This window comes from Rattus rattus, chromosome 2 (genome assembly GCF_011064425.1).
Source record: "Rattus rattus isolate New Zealand chromosome 2, Rrattus_CSIRO_v1, whole genome shotgun sequence".
NCBI lineage: Eukaryota > Metazoa > Chordata > Mammalia > Rodentia > Muridae > Rattus > Rattus rattus.
The window spans coordinates 160397885-160425609 of NC_046155.1; the positions used below are offsets into that span (position 1 = coordinate 160397885).

A 27725-nucleotide genomic window follows, 5' to 3' on the forward strand; every position below is an offset into this window, starting at 1 on the left:
ACCAGGAGCAGGTGGCCAAGAGAAGTGGCCCCTGAGGACAGACTAGAGGAACAAAAGGAGCCCAGGCAATACTCAGACATCGGGTGACTTGGGAATATGGCTGGGAAACAGGCTGTCATGGGTAGAAAAACAGTTTACAGGCAATCCCCTAGTAACGGTGCTAAAGCTGGTTAAATAATTCCACAGGACTCTGCCTCAATTATCGGGGGCTGGCCTGGTCACATTAAGAACTATTAGAATTATCAAGTCCCACACAACAACACAACCCAACATTAAAACTAAAAAAAATTTTTTCATCCAATACTGCCTTGTTTTCCAAGTACGGTAATACAAACCCAGCACTCAGGAGACAGAAGCACAAAGATTATGAGTTCAAAGCCAGCCTGGGCTAAGTACTGAGCCAAACAATGAATAAGAGATAAGAGGACGCTGTGAAATGAGAGGGATTTAGGATCTAGAATGGACCCATACTAGGTCGGGAGGTTTCAGCAAGGTAATCTCCCAACACAGCATGTCTGTGGCCGGTCTATAGGAAAGAAATTCTACTTTTGTGGTCTGCCTTTGCAAGGGAGTTTATGAGTCAGGCAGGAGCTCTAGATAAAGCCCAAAACTTACATATGACACCATGACCTCAGGGTCTGTGCTCCTCAGTGGTGCCAACCACTTGCAGACACTCTTTGTGACCAACCCATGCCATGACACCCTTCTTGCATACTCCAAGTGATAGGCACCCCAGACTAGACAACTCCATTGTCCACTCTGATCCCTTTACCCCTGGTGAGTAGAAGCAGCCCCAGGGTCTCAGGCCATAGCTTCCCACATTCAGACTACACCTGTGACAAGCATAGACAGGTGCTGACACAGCTTGAGAGATATCAACGCTGCCCTCTGCACCTGCAGGAGGACACTAAGTAGCTTCACCTTGACCTTGGCCAGGTAAAAGGCTTAAGAACACCATTAGGGGCTGGAGAGATGGCTCAGTGGTTAAGAGCACTGACTGCTCTTCCAGAGGCCCTGAGTTCAAATCCCAGCAACCACATGGTGGCTCACAGCCATCTCTAATGAGATCTGACTCCCTCTTCTGGTGTATCTGAAGACAGCTACAGTGTACTCATATATAATAAATAAATAAATCTTTAAAAAGGAAAAAAGAACACCATTAGGGTAGTGACATTCTGATGGGTGCCCCCGCCAGCGGGGACCCAGTTATTCAGGGTCCCGAAGAGGCCTTCTACCTGTGTATCAATGGGGGTGAAGAGAAGAAGGAGACCAAGCAAAAGTTCTATTGTCAAGGTCTCCTTTAATGGGGCGAGCGTTACAGGTTTTAAGGCTTTCAGGTAGGGGGAGTGTCCTTTGTGAAACACAAAGGCTGGAGGGAGGAGGGCCTTCCAGCTGCGATAGCAGAAGGTGAAGAGGTCATGCGATGGAGACGCCGGGAGTCTGGTGTTTGCTCAGACTGAAACATCCTGTGAATGTTATCTTTCTGTGCCGTAAATTCATGGGAGAGGCTTTTGTCCAACAATCTCAAGACTTTACGGCAGCCATTTCAAGGTTGAATCTCTGTGGCCCTGCAGCCAAGAGTCACGCAGCCACTTTGAGCCTTAGTCACAAAGCGGCCAGGCCCAAATCCAAGACGGCTCCCTACAGATGGGCTGTCACAGCCCAGAGCAGTGACAATGACTCTGAGGTTGGGACTGAGGGATGATATCTCTTAATAAAGACCAAGTGTCCAGCTTCACTCTTCATAGTTTCCACTGTATCACACGCAGTCATGGGAGGTCAGCCTAACCTAAAATGACCAAGACTCAAATGGTGCCACCCCAGCTATTAGAGTGGCCAAGTGAGGCTTCCTCCCCACCACTGTGTGGTTGAACGGCTGTTTTGCGGTTGTCTGTTCCTAACATGGGCTTGCTTCGTTTATTTTTTTTTCACTTTTTATTGGCATTTAATAATTGTATAAAAGAATGTGTTTCACTACAATATTTTCATAAATGTATATCATGCCTGTACTGGCTTGTTTTCTGTCAACTTGGCACAAGCTGGAGCCGTCACAGAGAAGGGAGCCTCCCTTGAATAAATGTCTTCATGAAATCCAGCTGTAAGGCATTTTCTCAATTAGGGATCAATGGGGAGGCGCCATCCCTGGGCTGGTGGACCCCAGTTCTATAAGAAAGCAGGCTGAACAAGCCAGGGGAAGCAATCCCGGTAAGCAGCACCCCTCCATGGCCTCTGCATCAGCTCCTGCCTCCAGGTTTCAACCCTGTTTGAGTTCCTGTCCCGACATCCTCAAATGATGAATCAGGAAGTGTAAGCAAAACAAACCATTATCTCCCCAACTTGGTTTTTGGTCCTGGTGTACTGTAGCAGCAATGGAAACCCTACCTGAGACACCGCCTTTGATTATATCTACTCTGTTATACTTGCCCCTCCCGCATGCCACTGATCCCCTTCCTCTTTATAAATAGTCCCTCTCCTACGTGCATTTCTTATTGTCGCTGCCTTTTAAACCTAGACCCTGCGTATGAGAGTGCCTGAAGGTTCTATGCCAAAGTAACAGTAAATAAATAATAAATAAATACAATGAAAAAATTCATTACTTGGGAATTTGTTTTTAATTAAACAATAAGACTTGGCAGGACCTGACTGCTGCCTCGTACAGCCATTCCCGGGCTGCAGGGCATGCATTCGGTCCACATGAGTGCCTCAAATCTGCCCAGAATGTGATTAGATGATTTCTCCCCGGGGTTCACGGAAGATGAGCGTTCGCAGCATCATCTCACTGGAGCAGTGAAAGGTCTCAGGCACCAGAGGCTGCAAATGCCAAGGAGGGCTGCCAGACCTGATCTAGCCTCTGTCCACCTGTCTACACTTGCATGCTCTATGGAAGCTCTCTAGCTGAACAGAGGTTGATATCATTAAATGAAGCGAGGGGAGGGGGGCATGTACACAGAAATGCAGAAATTACAGCAGAGAGCTACAGAGACAGGTGTAGGACTCTCACGTATACAAACTTTCTCCTCTCCAGCCCAGAGGCTGTCCCTGCTCCCTGTGTAGCTTCAATTCATTGATGCCACAGAAACTGGGGGCTGCCCTCTCTCCGAGGTTTGTTTGCAGTGTTGGGAATGAAATTCAAAGTTTCGTGCATGCTTCATTTTGCAATAAGATCTTGCCAAGCGGGGTTGGGGATTTAGCTCGGTGGTAGAGCGCTTGCCTAGGAAGCGCAAGGCCCTGGGTTCGGTCCCCAGCTCCGAAAAAAAGAACAACCAAAAAAAAAAAAAAAGATCTTGCCAAGCTGTGTAGTGCCAGGGAAATGTTAGTGATCCCCCCCAAAACAGACAGGAGCTGATCTCATGCAGTGTGTTTATTCTATCCATGCTAGCTCGCCACCCCACCCCCAACACAACCACTGACACTCAGGACAATTTCGGTGGTGGGGAGCTCCGGATGTCTATGGGGCAAGGCTTTATATAGTAAGCAGCAAGCAGGGTGTGGGGGGGGGGGCGGGGGGGCAGTGAGTGTGTAAGCATCTAATTGGAAAGCTACTGTGGCCTTTAACATAACTGGCTGGTGCTAGGAGTCATATCATAAACTTAATTTCTACTCCCCTCTGCATTGGTGGTCGTTAGGCAGGGGGTGGGGCTCGTAACTGGGGGTGCAGGTGTTAGGGTTTAAAATGTTAGGACCAATGTTGGGGTTGAAGTCTTAGCTTGTGCCCGGACAGAACACACCAAGCCGACATGGTTCCACGTGGAGAGTTTAAAGAGAGAAGAAGAGAGGAGAGGGGAGAAGTAAAGGTCAGCCATGGGCACGTGGAGGAAGGGGAGAGAAGGGACAGGGACAGAGGGGAAGTGGGAGAGGACAAAGAGAAAGTAAGAGGGAGAGGAGTGGGTAAGCAGCTCCTTTTATAGGGTCAGGCACAGCTGGCTGTTGCCAGGCAACTGTGGGTTGGAGCATAACTGGCTGTCTTCAGGTAGCTGTGGGGGTGGAGCTTAGACAGAATACCAACATTAAGTTTGTTGGGGGAATAACCTAGAGACACTGGTCTTGTTGAGGGTGTAACCTGGAAATGCTGGTCTTGTTGGGGATTAGCGTAAAGACTGGAGCTAGGCTCAGGTTTTGTTGGGGGACAACTTAGAAACTAACGCTAGGTACCAGCCTGCTAGTTTACCTGAGTTCACACTTAGGTCAGGTTCTCTAAATGGAATCTGAACTTAAAGACTTGACCCCTCCGTTGCTCCAGCTGCCCTTAAACCATTCCGTTGCTTGGGTCTCGAACCTTTGATTCTCCTGCCTCAACCTCCTAGTTAGCTGGGACTAAGGGTGGTGACGTTTTCTCTCAGAAGAACCCTCCCCTCCTGGCTTTCCAGGGGAAAGAGTTTGGGCCAGGGCTCATCCTTCAACTGTATAATAGATAAAGGAAAAAAAAAAAATAGACTGTAGCTTACTGACAAAACAGCCGAGATGGAGCTGGTTGTGGTGGTTGGCCTGTCAATCCCATCTTATGGGAGACTGAAGCAAGGAAGAAACTCAGTTCCAGCCTGGGCTGCACAGTACGACACTGACTCCAAACACACAGACAAGCAAAGGGTCAAAAGAAAAATGGCCGAGATACAGAAAGACAGGGAGTAAATTAGAGCAGCCCAAACTAAGCAGGGGGTTGGGGTGGGGGTGGGAAGAAACAGGGATGGATACCAGAAGACCTCACTTTTTTTTTTTTTTTTTTTACTCCCAGCACTCAGGAGGCAGAGACCCGCAGATCTCTTTGAGTTCAAGGTCAGGATATGCTCTACATAGAAAGTCCCAAGCTAGTCAAGGCTACATAGTAGGACCCTGCCTCAGAAGAAAACAAAATAACAAAATTAAAAAGGACTGTGGAGTGAAAGGGTAATCGTCGCTGTTGGGAGCCGGAAGTAGCAGTTGCGGAGAAGAGGCAGGTTAAGCATTTGCTACGCCTTAACCATGTTATTTATCTGTTGACATGTGGAGAGACCCGGCACACATTTATAAATTGAGTAGAGTTTAAAAGCCTTTGTGGGGCTGGGATTTAGCTCAGTGGTAGAGCGCTTACCTAGGAAGCGCAAGGCCCTGGGTTCGGTCCCCAGCCCGAAAAAAAAAAAAAAAGCCTTTGTGATCCAGTACACTTTTTCTTTGGCACCCCTGCACACCAGACAGCTTCTTGGGCTCCACCTTGAATTTGGATTAACCAATAAGGATGACGACCAGTTCAGGAAGAGAGCAGGTGCAGAGGAAGATCACTTTTACAGCAAGCCAGGCCTGCCTGGCGGTTGCTATGTAACTGCTGCGTGGGAGGAGCCTAGAAGGAATGCTAATGAGCTAACAGGTGTTGCTACCCTTATTCTTCCACTGGGAGTCCTGCCTGGCTACCCGGAAGTGGCCTATTCAGGATCCACATCCCCCACTGCTTTGAACCCAGCTCTGAGACAAGACATGAGGATAATGAACTTGAGTCTAGTTTACATAGTGAAACCTTGTGTCAAGAAAACCAAATCAACCAATGAATTAAATAAATCAAAAATCCCTTTCAAAAGGAGTCTGTTTGCTGGACTTTGGGGGAAGGGGCATGCTTTTAATCTCAGCATTTGCAAGGTAGGGGTAGGCAAGGCTACAAAGAAACCCTGTCTTAGAAAAAAAAAATCAGGGGGCTGGAGAGATGGCTCCGTGGTTGAGAGCACTGACTGCTCTTCCTGAGGTCTTGAGTTCAAATCCCAGCAACTACATGGTGGCTCACAATCATCTGTAATAAGATCAGATGCCCTTCCTGGTGTGTTTGAAGACATCTACAGTGTACTTATATTTAATAAATATAATATTAATATAATATTTCTTAGACACCCCTAAAAGGTGTCTAAGAAAGTAAGTGATTAAGAGTACTAGCCACTCTCCCAGCATCCACAGGGTGGCTAACAACCATTGGTAACCTCAGTTGTAAGGTTTCCAACACCTGTTTTTGACCTCCTCAGGCACCACACATGCACATGGTGTGTGTGTGTGTGTGTGTGTGTGTGTGTGTGTGTGTGTGTGTGTGTGTGTGTGTGTTTGCAAAACAAACACATAAAGTAAAATTAAATAAATCTCACAGGGTCCGAGTTCAGTTACCAGGACCCACAGGGTAGCTTACACCTGTCTGTAACTCCAGTTCTAGAGGATATGACACACGCACAGGTGAAAAAGCAATGCATGTGAAATTAAAAACAAAAACAAAAGATTGCAGACGTAAGCATTACCTCCAACTCTCAAGGCTATAAGCCTTTATATCGAAGTGTTTTGGTACCACAAAACATAGACCCAGGGAAGAAAGCTCTTCCTGCATACATCCATCTTCAGAAGACAAGAGGTGATCTGTGCCTTTGTGGGCAATTACACGAGATCTACAGACCAGTGTTTGGGGTCCTTTAGAAATGGCGTTTGGCGAAGATCTTTCCCAATCTGCAGGCTGTTGTTTTGTCCCAATGTCCTTTGCCTTACAATCCTTTCAGTTCTCATGAGATCCTGTGATGGTTTGTCGATGCTCAGCCCAGGGAGTGGCACTATTAGAAGGTGTGGCCTTGTGGGTGTGGGCTTTAAGAACCTCATCCTAGCTACCTGGAAGTCAGTCTTCTCCTAGCAGCCTTCAGATGAAGATGTAGAACTCTCAGCTCCTCCTACACCATGCCTGCCTGGAGGCTACCCTTGTTCTTCCCTTGATGATAATGGACTGAACCTTTGAACCTGTAAGCCAGCCCCAATTAAATGTCTTTCTTGTAAGAGTTGCCTTGGTCATGGTGTCTGTTCACAGCGGTAAAACCCTAAGACAGATCTCAATCATTAATTCTTGACCTTAGCACCTGAGATTTGGTGTTCTGTTCAGAAAGTTGTCACCCATTCATGGTTGTTCATCACTTTCTATTCTATTAGATTTAGTGTATCTGGTTTTAAGTTGAGGTCTTTGATCTGTTTGGACTTGAGTTTTGTGTGGAGTGATAAATGTGGGACTATCTGCATTCTTCTGCATGGGTACATGTAGTTAGAGATGCACTGTTTGTTGAAGACGCTGTCCCTTTTCCATCATATGGTTTGGGCTTCTTTGTCAAAAGTCAACTGTCTGTAGGTATGTGGGTTTATTTCTAGGTCTTTGATTTGATTCCATTGATCCATTTGTCTGCTTTATACCAATACCATGCAGTCTATATTACTATCGCTCCGTAGTACAGCTTGAGGTCGGATGGTGACATCTCCAGAAGACCTTCCATTGTTCAGGATTTTTTTAGCTCTCCTGGGTTTTTTGTCTTTCCATATGAAGTTGAGAATTATTCTTTCAAGATCTGTAGAGAATTGTGTTGGAGTTTGGAGGGGAATGGCATGGAATCTATAGATTGCTTTCAGTAATCAATCCGTTGACTTCTCAGAAGATTGGGAATAGTTCTACCTCAAGACCCAGCTAAACCACTCCTGGGCATATACCCAAAAGATGCTCCACTTTTCACAAGGACACTCACTCCATTATAGCAGCTTTATTCATAATAGCCAGAAACTGGATAAAACCCAGATGTCCCTCAATTGAAGAATGGGTAAGGAAAATGGGTCATTTACACAATGGAATACTACTTAGCCACTAAAAAGGTCATCATGAATTTCACAGGAAAATGGATGGGGCTAGAAAATATTATCCTGAGTGAGGTAACTCAGACCCAAAAGGACATGCCTGGTATATACTCACAAGTGGATATTAGCCACAATGTATAGGATAACCCCGCTATAACCAACACACCAAAAAAGTCAAGTAATAAGGAGGGCTGGAGGATGGTTGAATCTTTCTCAGAAGGGGAAACAAAATAGATGTCAGAGGCCGATGGAAGAAGGGAACTGGTGGAAGAAGGGACAGGGAGGAGAGGTGACTTATTGAATACTTTATTGCATTTTAGGGGAGACTTTCAAAGAAGGAAAAACTCTGCCTGCTTTAATGTGTTTTTCCTTTCTCTATTCTTCATAGAAAGATGCCAGAATGAACATTTCCAGTGCATCTATGACCTCCACACTCCTACCCTAACACGAACGGTGGTGTATATTTGAAATTCTAGTATAACGAACTGTTTTTACAAACATGCACACACATGTGCGCGCGTGCGCACACACACACACACACACACACACACACACACACACACACCTCTGGAGACCTGTGCAAGCTATGTAAACTGAGGCACTCTGAAGAAGCCACACCTCTGTTGTGGTCCTCATGGCAGGGACCAAGATGGTCCAGAGAACCATAGATGCTCCTCCCTTTGGCTACCAGGTATTGAAACAAAATCTTGCAAGTCATTCAAACTTCCCCAAGAGTGTCATCTTGGAGGAAGGAAAGGCCAAAGCTGACCAACCAGAAGATGAACTTGCGTCCTAAGACGAGATTTACTCAGTTCCAACCACATGTGAGACCACTTTGCGGGAATGGAAAATGAGGTGATGAGGAGCCAATGGCAGGTGGGATTCCTGACCAGACTACTTAGGTCTGCACACTTCTATTTAAACCTCAGTCTTACTTCAGGAATCCTGGAAGCTGGGTGCAGGAGTCACTGGACTTCTGTTTTTCTGCCCAGTGTGTCACACTAAATGCATTCTCCTTTCCCTGCGTTTCGCTATTACTTGTCTCTAGAAAGAGCCCACTGGGGAGAGATGGCTGGGCTTAGCTTGTAGGGACTGTCACATGTTCAAGCCTAGAGACTGGATGACAGGCGAGAACTCTGTCTCTATGAAGGGATGAAATCCTGCAGGACCATGACCAAAAGACAGAGAAAGGAAGAAAGTTTATTTTGGCCTCTGGTCCCAGAGGGAGAGTGCCATAAAGGCAGAGGAGAAGTAGCAGCCACTGGAGCATGGGACAGAAAGGTCACAGCTGCACATAGCGGGCAGAGATGGCGACCTAGTAGGGGGAGGGTAATAAACCCTCAAGGCCCACCAACTCGATGTACTTTCTCTGCAAAGCCTTACCCCTAAAAGTGTCATAGTCTCCCCAAAACAGGGCCACCAACTGAATCAGTGTCCAAACACAGGAGACTATGAAGGATATATGTCATCTAATGTCATCTAAACAACCACAACATGTCAAAGCCCTCGCCATCGACCCTGAAGCCCTTGGGATGATCCTTGGAACCCCTGTGGTAGAAGGAGAAAGCTGGCTCCTGCAAGTTGTCCACAGTCTCCACATGTGGCTATGACATGGGCATTCTCTCTCTCTCTGTCTCTCTGTCTCTCTGTCTCTCTCTCTCTCTGTCTCTCTCTCTCTCTGTCTCTCTCTCTCTCTCTCTCTCTCACACACACACACACACACACTCACACACACACAGAGAGACACACGTGCAAACATACCTACAATAAATTTGTACATGTGGGAAGTGTTAAAGACAAGCAAATTTGAAAAGCAAAGAGAAGAGATTAAGTCAAGAGGGCTGCATTGGGGAGAACAAAGAGGTGCAAAAATGCGGCATCCATCTCCAGGGTATTGCTGTGAGCATTGGGCTTACACACAGAAAGAACTGGGGCAGAGCTCTACATGGTTAACCGGTCCAAGGAGGGTGTGGCCTGGTCGATCTTGTTTCCGTTCTGGTTCTACCAGATTCCGACAAATCCTTATCTCCTGATTGCTACCATCTTGTCAAGCCTTCAGGGGATTGTTCTGGATCCTGGGAGGTGATGACTTCTGGACCGTGGGGCAGCCTCTCTTTTGTGGATAATTGCCCAGGTTTGTCAGGTTTTGTTCTTAGAATTTAAGGAGACTTCAGGTTTAAGGTGATGGTTTATCTCTGAGTCTACAGCCTTGAATCAGAATTAAATGACTTAGACAGACACTTCCATTAGGGAATATGCCTTTCAGGCTAACTTGAATCTGTGCTTTCGGGCCAAGGTCATTAGTTTTGACTCAGAACGAACTACTACTCTTTCCTTTTGAACCAAGAGCTGTGTTTTCCATTACCACTATTTGAGGCGTTAGAGATGACAAGAAGAGGCCGGAGAGATGGGTCAGTAGTTAGGAACACTTGCCATGCAATCGCAAGACCCAAAAGTTTGGATTCCTGCACCCATGTAACAAACCAGGCGCCTAAATTATGTTTCTACTGCTATGTCAAAACACTGTGACCCAGGCAGCTTATAGAACAAAGTGCTTGATCAGAGATAAGAGTCCATTACCATCATAGCAGGGAGCATAGCAGCAGGCAAGCAGGCATGGTACTGGAGCAGTAACCAAGGGCTTACATCTTGACCAATAAGCACAGAGGCAGAGAGCTAGCTGGGAGTGGTATAGACTTTTGAAATCTCAAAGCCCACCCCCAGTGTCACACCTTCTCCAAAATTCCACACCTCCAAATCCTTTAAAAATCAGTTTCTTCACCAACTGTGACGAAGTATTCAAATACATGAGCCTATGGGCCTATTCTATTCAAACCCACACCAGGAACCCCTCTCTTGTCTATAACCTCAGCAGGGGAGTTGGAGAAAGAGACAGAAAAATAGGGAGAGCTTGCTGGCTTCCAGCATAGCCATGAAAATGAATGCATATATTCATTCACACAAATATACACACAGATAAATAACATATTTTCCCAGGTTCTTTTTTTTTTTTTTTTTTTTTGCACAAATTGAGCATTACATGATGATGCGTGGACATCCACTTCTCCAGGCATTTGACTTAACTGATGTGGTCAGACATTCCAGAATTCACTATGCTGCTTTCAGAGTTGAAGTGTTTCTGTCCTTATCTTAAAGCGTAAGACCAATGTGGCAATACCTCTGTATGCTGCCAGTACACGATTGATTCTGCCCACGAGTGCTGAAATGTATTTAATACTGGTGAACTAGAATTGGCCATGACTTCCATCTGTCCAGGTTGTAAATCTGCAACCAATGTCCTGTAAGAAAAGCATCCATCTACTCAGATCAGTGAGCAATAAAATGCATTTGAAAAACCTAATTCAAGAGATGACTCAAAGATCCATTTAGAGCCAACTTTCATATAAAGTGCAGCACAAACATCATGGTTTTGATGAAGATAATTCATCGTGTTCGTGGAAGGCTATCTTTAGACTAGAGGCTGTTCTCTGGACAATGAATCTTTTCAAGACATCAGAATGGGACTAGGTGTGGTGGCTCATGTCTTTAATCCCAGCACTCAGGAGGGAGAGGAAGGTGGGTCTCTGTAAGATTGAAGCCAGCCAGGTCTACATAAAGAGTTCCGGGACAATGAGAAACTGTCTTAAAAGGGGGTGGGTGGGGGTGGGAGCAGGACAAGGAGGAAGGGGAAGAAAGAAGGAATGAAAGAAAGAAAGAAAGGAGGAAAGAAAGAAAGAAAGGAAGGAAGAAAGAAAGAAGAGAGAGAAAGGAAGAAAGGAAAGAAGGAAGGAAAGAAGGAAGGAAAGAACAAAAGAAAAAGAATGAAAGAAAGAAACAAATGATCTTACTATCTATAGTTTTAGAGAAAGGTGTGTGTGAACTTTCCACTTACCTTTTTTCTTTTTTAAAATCGAAAACAAACGATTGGCATCTTTAATTTATATGTGTGAGTTGTGTGTGTGGGATCCACCTTAACAGCCTCCATGGAAATGTTTCTGCAAAGGCGGAAAGTGTTCTTAACGGCTGAGCCACCTCTCTGGCCCCTCTCTCTTCCTTTTCGAAATGCTCGGTGATTCTACTTTCCACATATTTTAGAACCAACCTGTGTTCCATGAAATACATTCCTGCTGAACGCTTGTGTGAAGTTGACGTTCGATGGATGCACTCTTCGAGTTGAGAACAACAGAGATTTTGACCGTGCCTTCCAATCTACACTATATGACAGTTCTTCAGTTTACTTGGTTCATCTTGGATTTCTTTTATCAGAGTTTTCTGGTTTTTAAGATGCAAATCTAAAATATATTTTACTCTTAGGCTTATCCAATACTTCATCTGATAGTATTATAAATGACTTTTAAAATGCTGACTCCCAAGTTTCTGTTCTGACATATCGAATATTATTTATTTTTATTTTATGTGTATGGGTGTTTTGTATGCATCTGTGACTTGCTTACCTGGTGCCTGTGAAGGCCAGTAGAGGGCATAAGGTCCCATGGAGCTGGAGTGACAGACAGTTGTGAGTCACCTTGTGGATGCTGGGAACCAAACCCTGGTCCTCTGGAAAAGCACCCAGTACTCTTTACCACTGAGAGGCCTCTCTCCAGCCCCATTCTCAGCTCCTTTGAACTTTTCTCTAAGCAGCAGAATTTCTGAAGATGAGTTAAGCTTCAGTGGATACTACCAAACGGCTTTTACAATGTATTTGTGCCCGTGTGCACTTCCTGAAGCAACATCTATGAGCATGACTCCTCTCTACGCCTCTGACACTTGGGATCACTGACATTATAGTTGCAATTATTCTGGTGAATTAATTGCCAAGTTCAGAATTCTAAAATTCAATGCACTAGCAAAAAGAAAAAGGTCTGTAAGGTCTATAGGCGGCTAATTAAAGCCGTCAGCCATGACTCTATCTACTGCACAGGTTCACCTAACACACACACACACACACACACACACACACACACACACACACACACACACACACACACAGAATTCAGCATCCTCTCCCACAGCTCCCGGTTCTTGAGTGGAGCTCCTCCTTAGGCTCCTGCTTCCTATGGTGGGGTCTCAACTGCTCTTCACCTCTAGTCAGCTGCAGTAGCCTCAAGTTCCAGTCCCACACAGTCGTCACTTGCACTGGGCTAATGTTGGGATTATTACTAGAGGCACCTAAGCATGAACAAAAGGAAAAGATGCAATATTCAATATGAATTTTTTTCACATTGTGAATAAATTATTGATTTCCTAGATAAATTAAGCCCAGCATAACTTTGATTGTTTTGAAAGGCTTTCCTTTGTAAACAATGATTTTAAATTATATTTTCAAACCCTTTGTAGGCTTTATAGAGAGTCCTTTTTAAAAATATATATTTATTTGTTTATTTTATATATATGACTACACTGTAGCTGTCTTCAGACACACCAGAAAAGGGCATCACATCCCATTACAGAGGGTTGTGAGCCACCATGTGGTTGCTGGGAATTGAACTCAGGACCCCTGGAAGAGCAGTCAGTGCTCTTAACCACTGAGCCATCTCTCCAGCCTGTGAGTTCTTTTTTTACCCAAGGCTAACTCTCCAATGCCAAGATGGTTTTTCTCATGGTGTGGGTCCAAAACAACCCTTATGCTCATGGACATGACACTTGGAAATGTGTTGTGTAGAGAGGTGAGTGCAACTTTAGAAGACGGAACCTAGTCAGAGGAAGTGGGTCACTGGGAGCAGGCTGCTGGGGACATTCTCTCTGGCTTCCTCCTATCCTGCTCTCTGCTCCCCAGTTGGATATGTTATGAACAAGGCTCAGTTTCGAGCTTCCCACCCGCACGGACCGACAGCCCCTCTGGATGCTCTGTTTCCCTGCCACTAGGGCTCCCTGACACCGAGCCCTGAAATCAGTGCTTCCTCCGTTAAGTGCTTCTGTCACACATCCTGGCTCAGTAATTAGCTCGGTTCTCCAGAATAGATGGACGTGATGGGGAACCTGCTCCCCCATTACCACAGCCTTCCTGTTCCTTTTGCTCGTGGACGAATGTGTGCTCATAGGTTAATAAGTTCTGGCCGTGACCTCCGTCTCAGTTACTTTTGTATTGCAGTAAGTAAAGAGACAGCATGACTAAGGCAACTTATAAGAGAAAACATTTAATTTGTCGGCTCATAATGCCAGAGCGTTCGAGCCCATCCCAGTTAGGGCAGGCAGCGTGGTAGCAGGCAGGCCGGCATGATACTGGAGCAGTAGTGGGGAACTTTCCCATTGAAACAACCACAAGACAGACAAACAGACAGACAGACACATAGTGTGGGCTTTTTAAGCATCAGAGCATACCTCCAGTCACACACATACCCTCCCTACATACCTTAATCCTTCCCAAGCAGTCCCACTAAATACAGAAGAAGCACTCAACTCTGAGACTATGGGGGCTACATTTATTCAAACCACCATACTCCCCAAGGCCAGAGGCCGCCTCATTCATCTTCCTAAGAAGCCAGACAGGGATACAAAGGGCTGCTTCATGACTGTTGAATGAGTGACCCAGGTGGCCCTTTGCGGAGCATGCTATGCTCACAGTTTTATTCTGAGCAATTAGGCGTGTCCAGTGCCTGGCACTCTGGAGATTATATTTACCTGTGACATTGCCTTCATTCTTCTGAAGCAGGTTTTGTAGAGCGTTCCTTGTTTTCATTTCTCTTTCTACTTCTCTGGTTTCATTGAGGCCCCAAGGGGAAGTCCTGGGAGGATGGGCACAGTAGCCAGGTACACACAGGTGAACACACAAAGATAAATGTTTCTGCCTCACAAAGGCAAGGCGAGGGACAGCGTGCAGCCTCCCGGTTGGGTGGGTGAAGACATGGTCTGTCAGCATAGCCTGGCATTGCACTGCCTTTCTTGAGGTCTTCTCCTGAAATTCATTCTCCTTGTTTGTTTTGTTTTGTTTCTGTTCATATATAGGGAGGGAGTGTGAGTGCCGAGGGAAGCCAGAGGAGGGTATTAGATCTCCTGGATCTGGAGTAACAGCAACTATGCTGAAGAGAATGCTGGGAACCGAACTCTGGTCCTTAGCAAGAGCAGTACTCGCTGAGTCATCTCTCTAATCCTAAACTCCATCCTCTCAACCATCACAGCTGAAATCGTTCCAAAAATGCCCCCCATCCTCTTAACTTATGCCCTAGCCCTCGGTTTTGTTTTGTTTTGTTTTGTTTTGTTTTTTGGTTCTTTTTTTTTTTCGGAGCTGGGGACCGAACCCAGGGCCTTGCGCTTCCTAGGCAAGCACTCTACCACTGAGCTAAATCCCTAACCCCCCTCGGTTTTGTTTTATTTCAAACAGTTTAACTAAGTTGCCAAGGCTGACCTAGAATGTACTGTCCTCCTGCCTCAGCCTTCCTAGTGTTGAGATTATAGATCTGACGACTCACCATAGACACTTTAAAAACAAACAAACAAAAACCCTGCTTTCCCAACATTTTGCTCTGAACTTTTTATACTCACCCAGAGTCTTAAAAACTCAAGCAATGGGAGCCTGTTTTGTATAACGTAGGGACGTGACAGGAAGCCCTAACCCGACAGCCTGTGGTTTTGCCTGCCCAGAAATGAACTGCGCTACCCTAGTCGTTAGACCATCAGAGCTCAGACCTGGGTAAGTTACACAGATCCCCATGATGACGAGAGGAACTCGTTACGTAGCCAGGAATTCCTTTCGCTCTGCAATGCCTGGGAGACCCTAGTGGCCTGCACATGAGACATATGAACAGCTGCCTTGACCTTGGTAAAACCTGCTTGTCACTGAGGGAAAGGAATGAAATGGTCTCTTTATTACTATCTAGCAGAAAAGTGAGAAATATCTGCCCAGCTGTGGATTCCATGCATAGCTACAAGGTACACCTTTCTGCCTTAAAACCTCACCTGAATCCCTCTTTTTTTTTTTTTTTTTTTTTTTTTTTTTTTGGAGCTGGGGACCCGAACTCAGGGCCTTCGCTTGCTAGGCAAGTGCTCTACTGCTGAGCTAAATCCCCAACCCCACCTGAATCCCTCTTCTGCAAGGCACGCTGTTTTGGCTCTAAGGCTTCAGTCCCTCTGCCAGCAGTAAAAATAACTTCATTTACTCTAAATTTGAATTGAGACTAAGTCTCTGTTTTTCCCCCAGTGGATTGGAACACCACAGCAATACCCATGAGCTGAGAGTAGCTTCCACATTTTTAAGGGGTTAGTGATGTGTTGATAAAAAAAATAAAGAGAAGGGGGATGTGTTCTGGTGGATGGGTGGTGAAGTGTGGGGGGAGGGATGCCTCAGCTTGGGCTGAGACGCCCTTCCCCCTGAGGGACCAACTGCAGGAAGGTATAGAATAGAGTTTATTCAGGGCAAGGGAGGGGAGGACACTAAGAGGGTGGTAGGGGCAGAGAAAGGCAGAGAGAGAGAGAGAGAGACAGAGACAGAGACAGAGACCATGAGCATGTGGAGGGGGGGGCAGAATGGGAATAGGGAATGGGAATGAGGAGAGTGGGAGCAAAAAGGCAAGAGCAAGAGAGAGAGGAGGGGGTAAGCAGTCCCTTTTATAGTGAGTCAGGCACACCTGGCTGTTGCCGGGTAACTGTGGGGCAGAGCTCAGGCAAAATGCTAATAGTTAGAATGTGACTTAGACAGGGTTTTACTGCTGTGAACAGACACCATGACCAAGGCAACCCTTATAAAGGACAACATTTAATTGGGGCTGGCTGGGGTTGGGGATTTGGTTCAGTGGTAGAGTGCTTGCCTAGGAAGCGCAAGGCCCTGGGTTCGGTCCCCAGCTCCGAAAAAAAGAATTAAAAAAAAAAAAAAAACATTTAATTGGGGCTGGCTTACAGACTCAAAGGTTCAGTCCAATTATCATCAAAGCGGGAGCCTGGCACATTCCAGGTAGGCACGGTGCAGGAGGAGCTGACGGTTCTGCATCTTCATCTGAAGGCTGCTAGGAAAATACTGACCTCCAAGTCAGCTAGGACAGGGTCTTAAGCCCACGCCCACAATGACACGCCTACTCCTACAAGGCCACTCCTCCTACTAGTGCCGCTCCCCGGGGTCAAGCATTCACAAACCATCACAGAACAAAAATGCGAAAGAAAAAAGGAATGTTTCATAACACGTTAAAAATTAGAGTAAATCCAAATATCAGCGTCCATACTCACACTTGTTTCCGTGTTACCCACGGCCACTCTCATGTAGTGCTGGTCCCAGAGACCCCTTGCTAAGTCTCCAAATATTTACTACCTGGTCCTATATACAGAAAGTTTGCCAGCCCCCGACTTAGATTTGCCAATTATTAAGTGTCTTTTGGGTGGTTCTGGGATGGAACCTCGGGCCTTGCACAGAAACGATCCACCACCAAGACCCTTCTCCAGCTCTTCAAGGACCGAGATTTTGTTGCTTTTACCCCTAAGTATGTTCGTGGGTGGCTCTTTTACATGTTTTTCCTGCGATGGAACCCAGGACCTCAGCGTGGGAGGCAGTTCTTCCCCATCCCCAGCTCTCTGCTTCTTGAGGTAAACACAGGAAATTGCTGGCTTAGAGTAAGGAGAGACAAGAAACGAAGTGTTAGGCGCATAGGATTTGGTATTCCACCGAACCATGATGAACATGACAATGATATTCCAGGTGTTTTTTTTTTCCACATAGGGATTTGCCAAAACAAACAAACAAACAAACAAAAAACAAAAGACTAGAAAATTAGCTTGGGCCTCGTGATCTTGGGGCTTCCCGGATTCCTTGGTGCTTGTAGTCTGGACTTGGTCCCTGTATTCTGGAAACTAGCTTTTCCCAGAACGGACTTTTTTAGCCAAGGAAGCAGAAGATGCCTCCAGGAAACTTCATGCTTTCCATAGCTGTGGCTTGGCTGACTCAACTTCTGCCTTTCCCTGAGTCATGAGCTTGCTCTCTTCCTTGGAGGGGGGAGGGAGCCCTCCACTCGGCCTCTCCACCCACAACCAGCCCCCGCTGGGAAGGGGTGACTAGCAGAAGACCTGCTTAAACTGCTACTGGGGATTCCCCACCCTTCTAGGCAACTGCACAAGATGCTGGAGCTAGGAGACAGTGGGTACCGAGTTCTCACCCTGCCCTGAATCCCCAGTGGAACAAACCAGGAGGAGTTTCCTGACTTCAAAATCCACATTGGGTCTTTTAGACTCCCTCCTCCAGGCAACCCTTGCTGCCAGGTACTGTGTTGGATGATGCTGGCACAAATACACAAAACTGCTCTGCCCTCAGAGGGACTGTCCTCACCCTGATCACCCCCATTTCTCCTTGAGAAGTTCCTCCATGTTAAAGATGGGTGGCCCAGTTTATGCAGTGGAAACTCAGAGCGAGGCTGTGCCCAGTGCCTAGGGGACGTCAGACCCCGTCTTTTCCCACTGGACAGTGGAGAGTGTGGCTACCCCTCCAACCAAAAATCCAAGTGGGATGCATGCATGGGTAGGAGGGGCCTAGAGTCAAATCTTAAGAGAGTGATGGGGGTCTGTGGCCGAGGGTAGAACATGAGCCCCATCTAAAGAGGGCGATTTGTTGTGAAGAAATATGTCGTTGAATATTTTTAATCCCAATCCAGAATTTCTACCCTGGCTTTGACCATTAATTCCCAAATAAAGGATACATACAATCTTTATATTTATAATAAGCTTTAATCGGCACAAGAGCTGGGCGTGTATCTATCCTCTATGCTATTGTGACTATTTCCCAGCCAATAATCCCGTTACATAATTTGCCATGTATCGTCTGGGCTGCTCTTACTTCCAGCTAGCCAGGCCACGTGGAGATTATTTTAAGGTTCTTACCCCATGTCGTTTTGTTGGGTGTTTTGTTTTGTTTTGTTGTTGCTGTTTTGTTTTGTTTCCTCTTTCCTTCTCCTGGTGGTTTCCTTCAACCCTAAGCATTGGAACCCAAAACCACGCCTATCTCTCTTCTGTCCAGCTATTGGCCGCTTTAGTCACCAATCAGGGATTAGTGGGGGGGGGCGGCAAGGTTACAGAGAGCCACTAGGGCATGTGCAGTCATCCCTGGAGGCAACCAGGCCGTGTCATTATATTGTAATTGAGCATTACAGTATAAGCAAAAGACCAAACCTCAACAGAAATAGACCAATATTTCCAAATCCTCGATTGACTGACTGAAACAAGGTCTCATTATGTAGCCCAGGCTGCCTTCAAACTCAAGTCTCCTGTCTCGGCTTCCCAAGTGCTGAGATTACAGGCATATGCCACCCGGACCCCCAAGTCTTCTAATTAAAGATAAGCTAAAGTCCGGACTGAAGATATATCTCATTGGTGGAGCATTTCTCCAGTATGTGAGATCATGAGTTTGAATCCCACTACTGATGGGGCAAGGTGGGTTGGGGTGGGTGGCGAGTGGAGCGGACCAAAAGTCTCAATTTATATGTGACTTCTCTCCGTCTGAAATGTTCACAGCAGTGCATTTTGTAAATGTTTAAACAAACTTCAAGCCGAAAAGAAATGTTGAGTAAGTGCTGATGGGGATAAGGCTGTGGGGGATGGTAGGGACTAAGGAACAGTTTAAGGAAGGGTCTGCCCCTAACACCAACACCGGAGGGCCACACCATCCCTTTCCAAACCCTTTTGTCTTCCTCTTGTTTGGTCTTAGCCCAGCAGGCACCAGGCTAACCAGAGCTAGTCTCTCTTCAATGGAACCAGTTTGGCAGCACAAGCCTACACTATAGATTAATATTAACCCGGCGCTCTAGAGCCAGAGACAAGGCTTCTATGAGTTCAGGTACAGCCTGGTCTACATACAGAATTTCTGGCCAGCCAAGGATAACAACAATAACAAGACAACAATAAAAAATGAATGTGGTAGAGAACTGTATTCTCTGAGGAGGGGACACTGAAATGACAAAAGAGGGAAAGGGCAAAGGGTGGGAGTGAAACCAACCCAGTGGTTTTTTAGGAACCAGAAGAAGTGGATGAGGATTGCGTGGGGGCAGGTGAGACAGGAAAGGAATCTTGGAACTGAGTTCTGAGTGTCACCAGCAGCCAGGGCGGGGTACCTGACCTGATCGCGTTGGAGTCACACAATGAATACCTGGGGTCCACTAAACTCAACTATTTCCTCCCGTGTGCTTTTGACATTTCCACTAGAAAAAAATTATAAAGTTCTGTAGGTCTTTAATAAAACGCGAGCCACTGTTGCTGAAAAGAGATAACCATCGTGATAACAGGGGCATCTGAGGGCCCACCACCCCGTCATGCCTGCTTCCCTCAAAGACCATCCCTTGGACCCGCGCCCAGTCTTGAGTGTGGCAACCAGGAAAGCTAGGAACCGGACTCCAACCAGGGATCAGCCCCGCGTCCCCACGCACAGCCGGCGCTGACCCGTTTACCGTCCAGCGGTTCAACTACGCCCGCGCACATTTCTGGAGAACTCGGCCGGCTCCGCCCCCGCCTGCGTGCCAGGGCTCCAATTGGTCCAGAGGTCTTTGAAGGGGTGTGACTAGGGAATTGGAACCCGGAGGCGTGGGCGGCTTGGGGATTGGCCGGCGCCAGTTCGGGGACAGTCTGTGCGGGCGCCGGGGTTCCTACGAGAGGTAAGCAGGCTATGGGGTGGGAGAGCGCTCCACTTCTGCCCTCCACCCTGCCAGGTCTGCAGCTGCGGGTAGAGGCGGCCTCAGGAATCCGCATCTGGGGCTCCACGGGAGCAGAGGGTGCTCTCTGCTGACTTGTGAAGGCTCTTTGGGAAGGAGTTGGCAGCTGGGACGCTAGGGCCACTGAGTCTCAGGGCTGTGTACGAGCTGTGAGTCCGGGAAGGGTTCTCCGCAGTCTCTACCCTTACCCCATGATGTTCCGGGAACTATGTCTTGGCCAGAGGCGCCTTGGGTAGGGAGGGTTCTTAATAGCCTCCGATTTGGGACCCTGAAGAGTTTGAGTTTGCAACTCGTCATATAGGAAGTTATTGGAATGGAACAGGGCCTGGACTCTCCTGGGGAACAACTGAAGCACAGTAGAGAAGTGTCCCCAGGCCTCAGCAGGAGAAAATTGGCAGTTCACCGTGGAACGTGCGCTCTTGCCCGAGAGGGCGCAGGCCATGGTATCTGATATCAGATTCCACCGGGTTAGAGGCGGTAGAGGAGGGGCGATCAGTGCTGAGGTCAAGATCCTTGCAGTTTTTGTTAGCTGAAGTGCTTCTTTTGCTGTGCGTCCTGCCCACGTCAGCCTTCAGAGCTGCCTAGAGTGGCTAGGCCAGTTAGTTGCCTGAGCACTGGGACCTGGCCAACCCCGTCCTGCCAAGGAAGGAGGGGCTTGGCATTGTGGCCTGCGGGATGGCTTCCTGTGTGTTATGCGGTGAGAGAAGACACCAAAGTCAGGCAGTAGGAAAGACTACACACTTTAGGCTTTAAGTTCGGACCCTGGGCGTGGTTTTCTTTTTGGAGGGGGTGGGGTGGGGGTGCGTGTTGTTTTGTTTAATAGGGCATGCTTTTCAGAAGCCATTGTCTCCTTTTCATCATGTGAGTTCCCCCGGATGGAGCAGGGCCAGAAACATCTTTACCCTCCGAGCCCTGTTGTACAAAAGATTTTGGTTTTTGTTTGTTTGTTTGTTTATTTTTTTGAAATAAGGTCTCGCTGTATAGTCCAGATTGACCTAGTACTCTCTAACCTTCTCTATCTAATCTCCCCAGACGCTTGATTACAGGAATAGCCTCCTGGGCCAAAGTTTTTCCTCCTCGGCTCAGAGTTTATTTGGAAGCTGGGCCCAGTCGCTGAGGTTGTAGGGTGGTGACTGTGTAGGGGCTTTCGGGGACCGAGTTAGTTCAGTCATGCTTTGTGCTTACCATTGTGCCTAGCAAACAGTAGGTGCGGAGAAAGTGGCACCTAAGGGTTCATTTTCCTTATTCTGTTCTCTACAAAGTCTCAGTGACTCAGTTGGGTGGTGCCTTGCCACTCCCTTACTAGCCTTGTAATAACTCAAAAGCTCACACTCGCCTGTGGACCTGCAAGCCAGGCCCTGCCTGCCCCTGTAACCTCACCTCTTACCCCTGTACCTCATTCCTTCTTCCTGAGTTCAGGGCCGCAGACCTCTTACAAGAGTTGTGCTGCAGTGGTGAAGAGAAAATGAGGGGTTGTATCAGGACAGAGCCCGGTGAGGTTGTCAGCTGTATCCATGCACAAGGCGTCTTGTGCATTTTAGGTGTTAGGGGCCAGAAAGTAAATACATTTTAAGATTGTGTTAGCCTGAGTGTGATTGTAATTCACTGCGATTGTGTTTAGGAAGGCTGGCAGTGGGTCCTATTGGGTCTGGATTTCTAGTTTCTGGTTGTAGATCACTTTTCCTCTTTGGCTGTCGTGTGTTCCTCGGTGATGGGCATTTGGTTTGCTTCTGCCTCTTGGCTTTAGTAAACACCTACAAGAGTGTATAGATACTCCTTCCAGTCCCTTTGGCCATAGACGCAGAGTGGGAAAGCCAGATACACGGTAAACGTATTTTTAATTTTTTAAGGAGTCTTCAGGTTGTCTCCCTTCACAGCTATGTCACTTTTTCTCAAGATGTATTTGTTCATTTTGTGAAATGTCTCTACATCTGTGCACCACACGTATGCAGCTCCCTTGGAACTGGAGTTACTGGCAGCTATGAGCCACTTGATGAGTGCCAGAAACCTGGGTCCCCGAAAGAGCATGGAGAGCCACCGAGCCGTCTCCCCAGCCTGTAGCTGTGACAGTTCACACTCCCGGCAGCAGTACGCACTCTTCCCACGGTTCCACTCTGGCACAAACTGGAATGTCTTTGCTAAGGACTTTCCAATGTGCTTTCTGCTAGAGTGACATTCAGTTGTCACCCATCCTAGAGGTGTTTACTCCAGCCCACCCGGTATTCATTCTCCTGTTGGTTCAGTGGAGAGCCTGGGCTTTTTGTTTTTTTTGTTTTTTTTTTTTTAAGATTTATTATTTTTATTCATGTGTCAGTGTGACCCCTGGAGTTAACAGGCAGTTGTGAGCCACCCGATGTGGGTACCAAGTGTGCTAAGGCCCTGCTCCAACCCAAACCGCTGTTTTTCATTCTTTCCCTCTCTCCTCCTTAAGAGTGTCAGGTGACTCTGTCACCCTTAAGCCACTAACAGTGAGATGTTATCCACACTGGCCTCCAGCACAGTGCCTGGTGGCCTTGGGGGTAGTGTGCTGGCACATTTGGGTTTGTCAGTTGTCCCTCAGCCAAGAACTGATGATCGGGTGGCAGAACGAAGTTTGAAGCCAAGATCAGCTAACTAAAAATAGTTACGTCAGGTGGTGTGGGCAGCACTTAGGCCTGAAGCAGGGAGTGAGCCGGGACTGAAGAGGTTCACTGTCCCCTCACTTCCCACTCCACCCCCACCTCCACACTCCCACTGGCAGCCTCACATACAGAACCACAGTATGGTGACCTAGAAATCTGTGTGTGTGTGTGTGTGTGTGTGTGTGTGTCTGTGTGTGTGTGAGGTGTGTGTGTGTCTGTGTGTGTGTGTGGTGTGTTGTGTGTGTGGTGTGTGTCTGTGTGTGTCATTTTTGTGTGTGTTTGTGTGTATGTGTTTGTGTCTCAGTGTATAAGTGTGTATGCTTGTGTGTATGTGTCTGCATATGTATGTGCAATGTTCAGTCTTATGAGTGTTTGTGTGTCTGTGTGTCTGTCTGTCTGTGTGTGTGTGTGTGTGTCTGTGTGTGTGTGTATGTGTGTGTGTCTGTGTGTGTCAGTGTGTGTCAGTGTCTGTGTCTGTGTGTGTGTCTGTGTGTGTCTGTGGGTGTGTGTCTGTGTGTGTGTGTCTGTGTGTGTGTCAGTGTGTGTGTGTGTGTGTGTGTGAGTGTGTGTGTGTGTGTGTCTGTGTGTGTGAGTGTGTGTGTCAGTGTGTCTGTGTGTGTCAGTGTGTCTGTGTGTGTCTGTGTGTGTGTCTGTGTGTGTGTCAGTGTGTCTGTGTGTGTGTCTGTGTGTGTGTGTGTGTCTGTGTGTGTGTGTCAGTGTATGTCTGTGTGTCAGTGTGTCTGTGTGTGTGTGTCAGTGTGTGTGTCAGTGTCTGTGTGTGTGTGTGTGTGTGTGTGTGTGTGTGTCTGTGTGTGTGTGTGTGTGTGTCTGTGTGTGTCAGGGTCTGTCTGTGTGTCTGTGTGTGTGTCTGTCTGTGTGTGTCTGTGTGTGTGTGTGTGTGTGTCTGTGTGTGTGTGTGTGTGTGTGTGTGTGTGTGTGTGTGTGTGTGTGTGTGTGTGTGTGTGTGTGTGTGTGTGTGTGTGTGTGTGTGTGTGTCAAGGCTAAAGATTGATGTCTGGTATCTTCCTCATTTGCTGTCCAGCTTGGTTTTTAAATTTTTTCATTTTACTTTTAATTATGGGTATATATGTATGTATGGGTGTGTACGTATGAGTATATATGTATGGGTGGTGTCTTAGAGTTTCTGCTGCTACAATGAGATGCCATGACCAAAAAACAAATTGGCAAGGGTTTATTCTACTTACACTTCCACATTGCTTTTCTTTATCGAAGGAAGTCAGGACAGGAACTCACACAGGGCAAGACTCTAGAAGGCAGGAGCTGATACAGAGGCCATGGAGGGGTGCTGCTTCCTGGCTTGCTCCCCCGGCCTACTTGACCTGCTTTTTTTTATAGACCCCAAGACCAACAGCCCAAGTATAGCATCGCCCACAATGGACTGGGCCCTCCCCTGTCCATCACTAATTAAGAAGGTGTTTTGCAGCAGGATCTTATGGAGGAATTTTTGCGATTGAGGTTCCCTCCTTTTAGATAACTCAAGTGGACAGAAGACTAGCCAGCATGGGTGGGTCTAAGCAAGTTTGAGTGCAATTGCCCACAGCATCCAGAAGAGGGCACTGGATTCCCTGAAGCTGGAGTTAGAAGGTTGGGAGCTGGGAACTGAACGCTGGGGAAACAGTATAGGCCCTCTACCTCTTTTTTTTTAACTGCACTCAGAAATTCAGCTATCTAACTAGCCAGCAAGCCTCAAGGATCCTATCTCTACCTCCCAGCAGTGGAATACAGATACACCATCACCCCTGTCTTTTTACATGGGGTCTCAAGGTCTACTCAGATCTTTATGCAAGCTCTTATCCAAATGAGCAATCTCTCCAGCACGTGACTAAGTCTTGATAACTGTCACAAAGGGAAACAAACAAACAAACAAACAAAAAACCCCACAAAAAACAAGGAGGCATCTTACAGAAGGGGGTCAGTAAACTTTTCAACAATGGTCCAGAGTGGTCAATATTTCAGGTTTTATGGCCATTCTATTTCTGTCAGCACTTAGCTCAGTCATACCATGTACATGAATGTGCACTGCCATGTTACAATAAAACTTTATTTATAAAAATGGGCTGTGGGCCAAATTTGACCTCCGGCTAGTTTGCTCACTGGAAAGCGCTACCTGAGATGAGGTTAATGGAGAATCTTTCTGAAAGATAACAGAGCAAAGCTGGTCACCGACCAGGGCCAACATGAATGGCCTTCTCCCGGTGAGGCAAGATGGCACCATGTACTGTACAGTGGTGGAGTCCCATGCTGAGAAATTCATTGTGTAAGAAAGAGGAGATTCCAGGATGGAGACTAGATTTAGAGTTTGAGACACTGGATGAATGATGTTTCTTTTTTCTTTTTTTCGGAGCTGGGGACCCAACCCAGGGCCTTGCGCTTGCTAGGCAAGCGCTCTACCACTGAGCTAAATCCCCAACCCATGTTTCTAGTGATGGGAAAAAAGCTAAGAGAAGGCCAGGAAACATGGAGTTTGGTGTTGAGTGTAAGAAGTTATCTGATTAGTGGGTGTACGAGGGGCTGTCCATACGTAAAGCTTAGTGGAGATGCCAAGTCTAAAGGCTTGGCCCAGGAAGTGGTCTCGTCTGTGTAGTCTTCAGGTCTGGGTATGCTTGGTGTAGAAAGGTGGGATGGGACAGCACAAGTGTCCTAGCTAGTGTGTACTGTGCTAGGGTTTACTACCCAGTTCATCCGCAAAGAACCCAAGCGGGACTTACCTTCCACCGAGGTGGTGGTGTGGTACGATCTGTATTCTCTCCGACTAACTCCTAGAGTCTGTGAGCTGGGGGCGGTGCGCAGGGTGTTTTCTAGCCCACTAGGGTTTGTGCGAGGAGTAATGAGATAGCATCACCATTGGCTTGGAGGTAGCACACCCACGGCAATGGCGGTCTTCGCCACCGGGACTGTTGGATACCTCGGGCGAATCGGGGACTGCAGAGTCTGTGTTCTGTTTGGATCCCAGACACTCATATTTTCCAACACACACGGTTCAGTATGCACACCGTCACTCTTCCAACTACAGACTGTCCCAGAACAACCAATGGGAGCTGGAGGTTCGCCATCGCAGCCTCCTTGCTCCTGGTGCATGCCTGAGGTGAGCTCTATTTCCAAGGGTCCTACGGGCCTCTGGGCACCTTACGTCCTGGAGTTAACTCCTCCGTATGGCTGTCTTCCTACTGCCACCTTCCTTCCACATGTCTCCCATCCCCCAATAATTCTTTCCACTTCCGTGTCAGGTCAGCCTTGAAACACTCTGTGCCTGGGAGCCTAGGTGGGCTTTGCTGAAGCACAGTGGGATAATAGGTTTGTCTAGTCTGGTGGGTGAGCGAGCTGGCGTGTGGGGGTGGGGCAGCGTGGTTCTGACGTCACAGGCACGTTGACGGCCTTCCTGCCTGCCTCCTACAGCTTAGCTATTGAGAAGATGGTGGACCACTTGGCAAACACAGAGATCAACAGCCAACGGATTGCAGCGGTGGAGAGCTGTTTTGGGGCATCGGGGCAACCGCTGGCCCTGCCGGGCCGTGTGCTCCTAGGCGAGGGAGTGCTGACCAAGGAGTGCCGCAAAAAGGCCAAGCCGCGCATCTTCTTCCTTTTCAACGACATTCTGGTGTATGGCAGCATTGTGCTGAGCAAGCGCAAGTACCGCAGCCAGCATATCATCCCCCTGGAAGAGGTAACTCTGGAGCCACTGCCGGAGACCCTACAGGCCAAGAACCGCTGGATGATCAAGACAGCCAAGAAGTCCTTCGTGGTGTCGGCAGCCTCCACCACGGAGCGCCAGGAATGGATAAGCCACATCGAAGAGTGCGTGCGGAGGCAGCTGCTGGCAACAGGCCGCCAGCCCACCACCGAGCACGCAGCGCCCTGGATCCCCGACAAGGCCACAGACATCTGCATGCGCTGCACGCAGACACGCTTCTCGGCGCTCACCCGGCGTCACCACTGCCGCAAATGCGGGTTTGTGGTCTGTGCTGAGTGTTCCAGGGAGCGTTTCCTGTTGCCACGTCTCTCCCCCAAACCCCTTCGTGTCTGCAGCCTCTGCTACCGAGAGCTGGCTGCCCAGAAGCGGAGGGAGGAGGCCAAGGAGAGGTTCAGGGGCTCTCCCGGGCAGCTGACCCACCTAGGTGGCACCATGTGTGGTGCGTCTAGTGGCGATGACGATGACTCCGATGAGGACAGAGAGGGCAGTGGAGATGGTGACTGGCCCACCCAGGTGGAGTTCTATGCTTCTGGTGTCTCCTGGTCAGCCTTCCATAGTTGACCCTCACCTGCAGGGTGCCTCAAGCCAGCCCTCTGCCGGGGATCCTTGCTCACGGTAGTGGGCATGTGACCGGTGGCTGTTCCAGAGCCATTACTAGCGCCTTTCTGCTAGGCAGCAGCTCCTAGGCCCACTTCTAATTCTTTTCAGAGAATTTCCTTTCCATTTCACAAGCTACAGCTGCAACCCTTGGAATTAGACCAGGCCAGGTGTGCCCCAAGCATTAAGTTGGGAGTTGAAAAGGGCAAAGGGAAGACCAGACCAGAACTGGGGGGGGGGGTCCACTTCAACTCTGAAGCTGGGGCTCCAGACCCCACTCCCACCTCCAACCCCTAACAGGTACAGCCGTCGGGAGGGCATGAGGCTGCACATCTACCATGCAGACGCCACCACCTGGCCACTGGGTCGTGCCAAGCTGGACCCAGATGTACAGTGTGTGCCCTCCAGGCCAGCCCATCGAGGTCTCTGCCCTGTCACTACCAAGTGTCTGGTGTCTGTGTGTCCTGTCCCCATCTCTGTCTGTGGTCAGTAGAATCAGTGTTTTCTCTTAGGACTCTGGGTTCAGGGACAAAAATCCTATCCAGACTGATTTATCAATAAACAAAAATGAAACACCAA

General features: G+C 47.8%; 1 protein-coding gene and 1 pseudogene across 1 annotated transcript; one reads left to right on the top strand and one right to left on the bottom strand.

Moving 5' to 3' along the window:
* The window catches only part of LOC116893359, a 23263-nt pseudogene extending 2605 nt beyond the window's left edge, over positions 1-20658 (bottom strand).
* Plekhf1 (pleckstrin homology and FYVE domain containing 1) lies at positions 20104-27725 on the top strand. Its single transcript, XM_032893822.1, has 2 exons — positions 20104-20159; positions 26255-27725. The coding sequence occupies exon 2, from the start codon at positions 26271-26273 to the stop codon at positions 27108-27110; it is 840 nt and encodes a 279-aa protein (XP_032749713.1). The 5' UTR covers positions 20104-20159; positions 26255-26270; the 3' UTR covers positions 27111-27725.

What these genes read in the sequence shown, in the direction of transcription:
- Plekhf1 (XM_032893822.1), top strand. Translation starts at nt 26,271, where the DNA reads ATGGTGGACCACTTGGCAAACACAGAGATCAACAGCCAACGGATTGCA.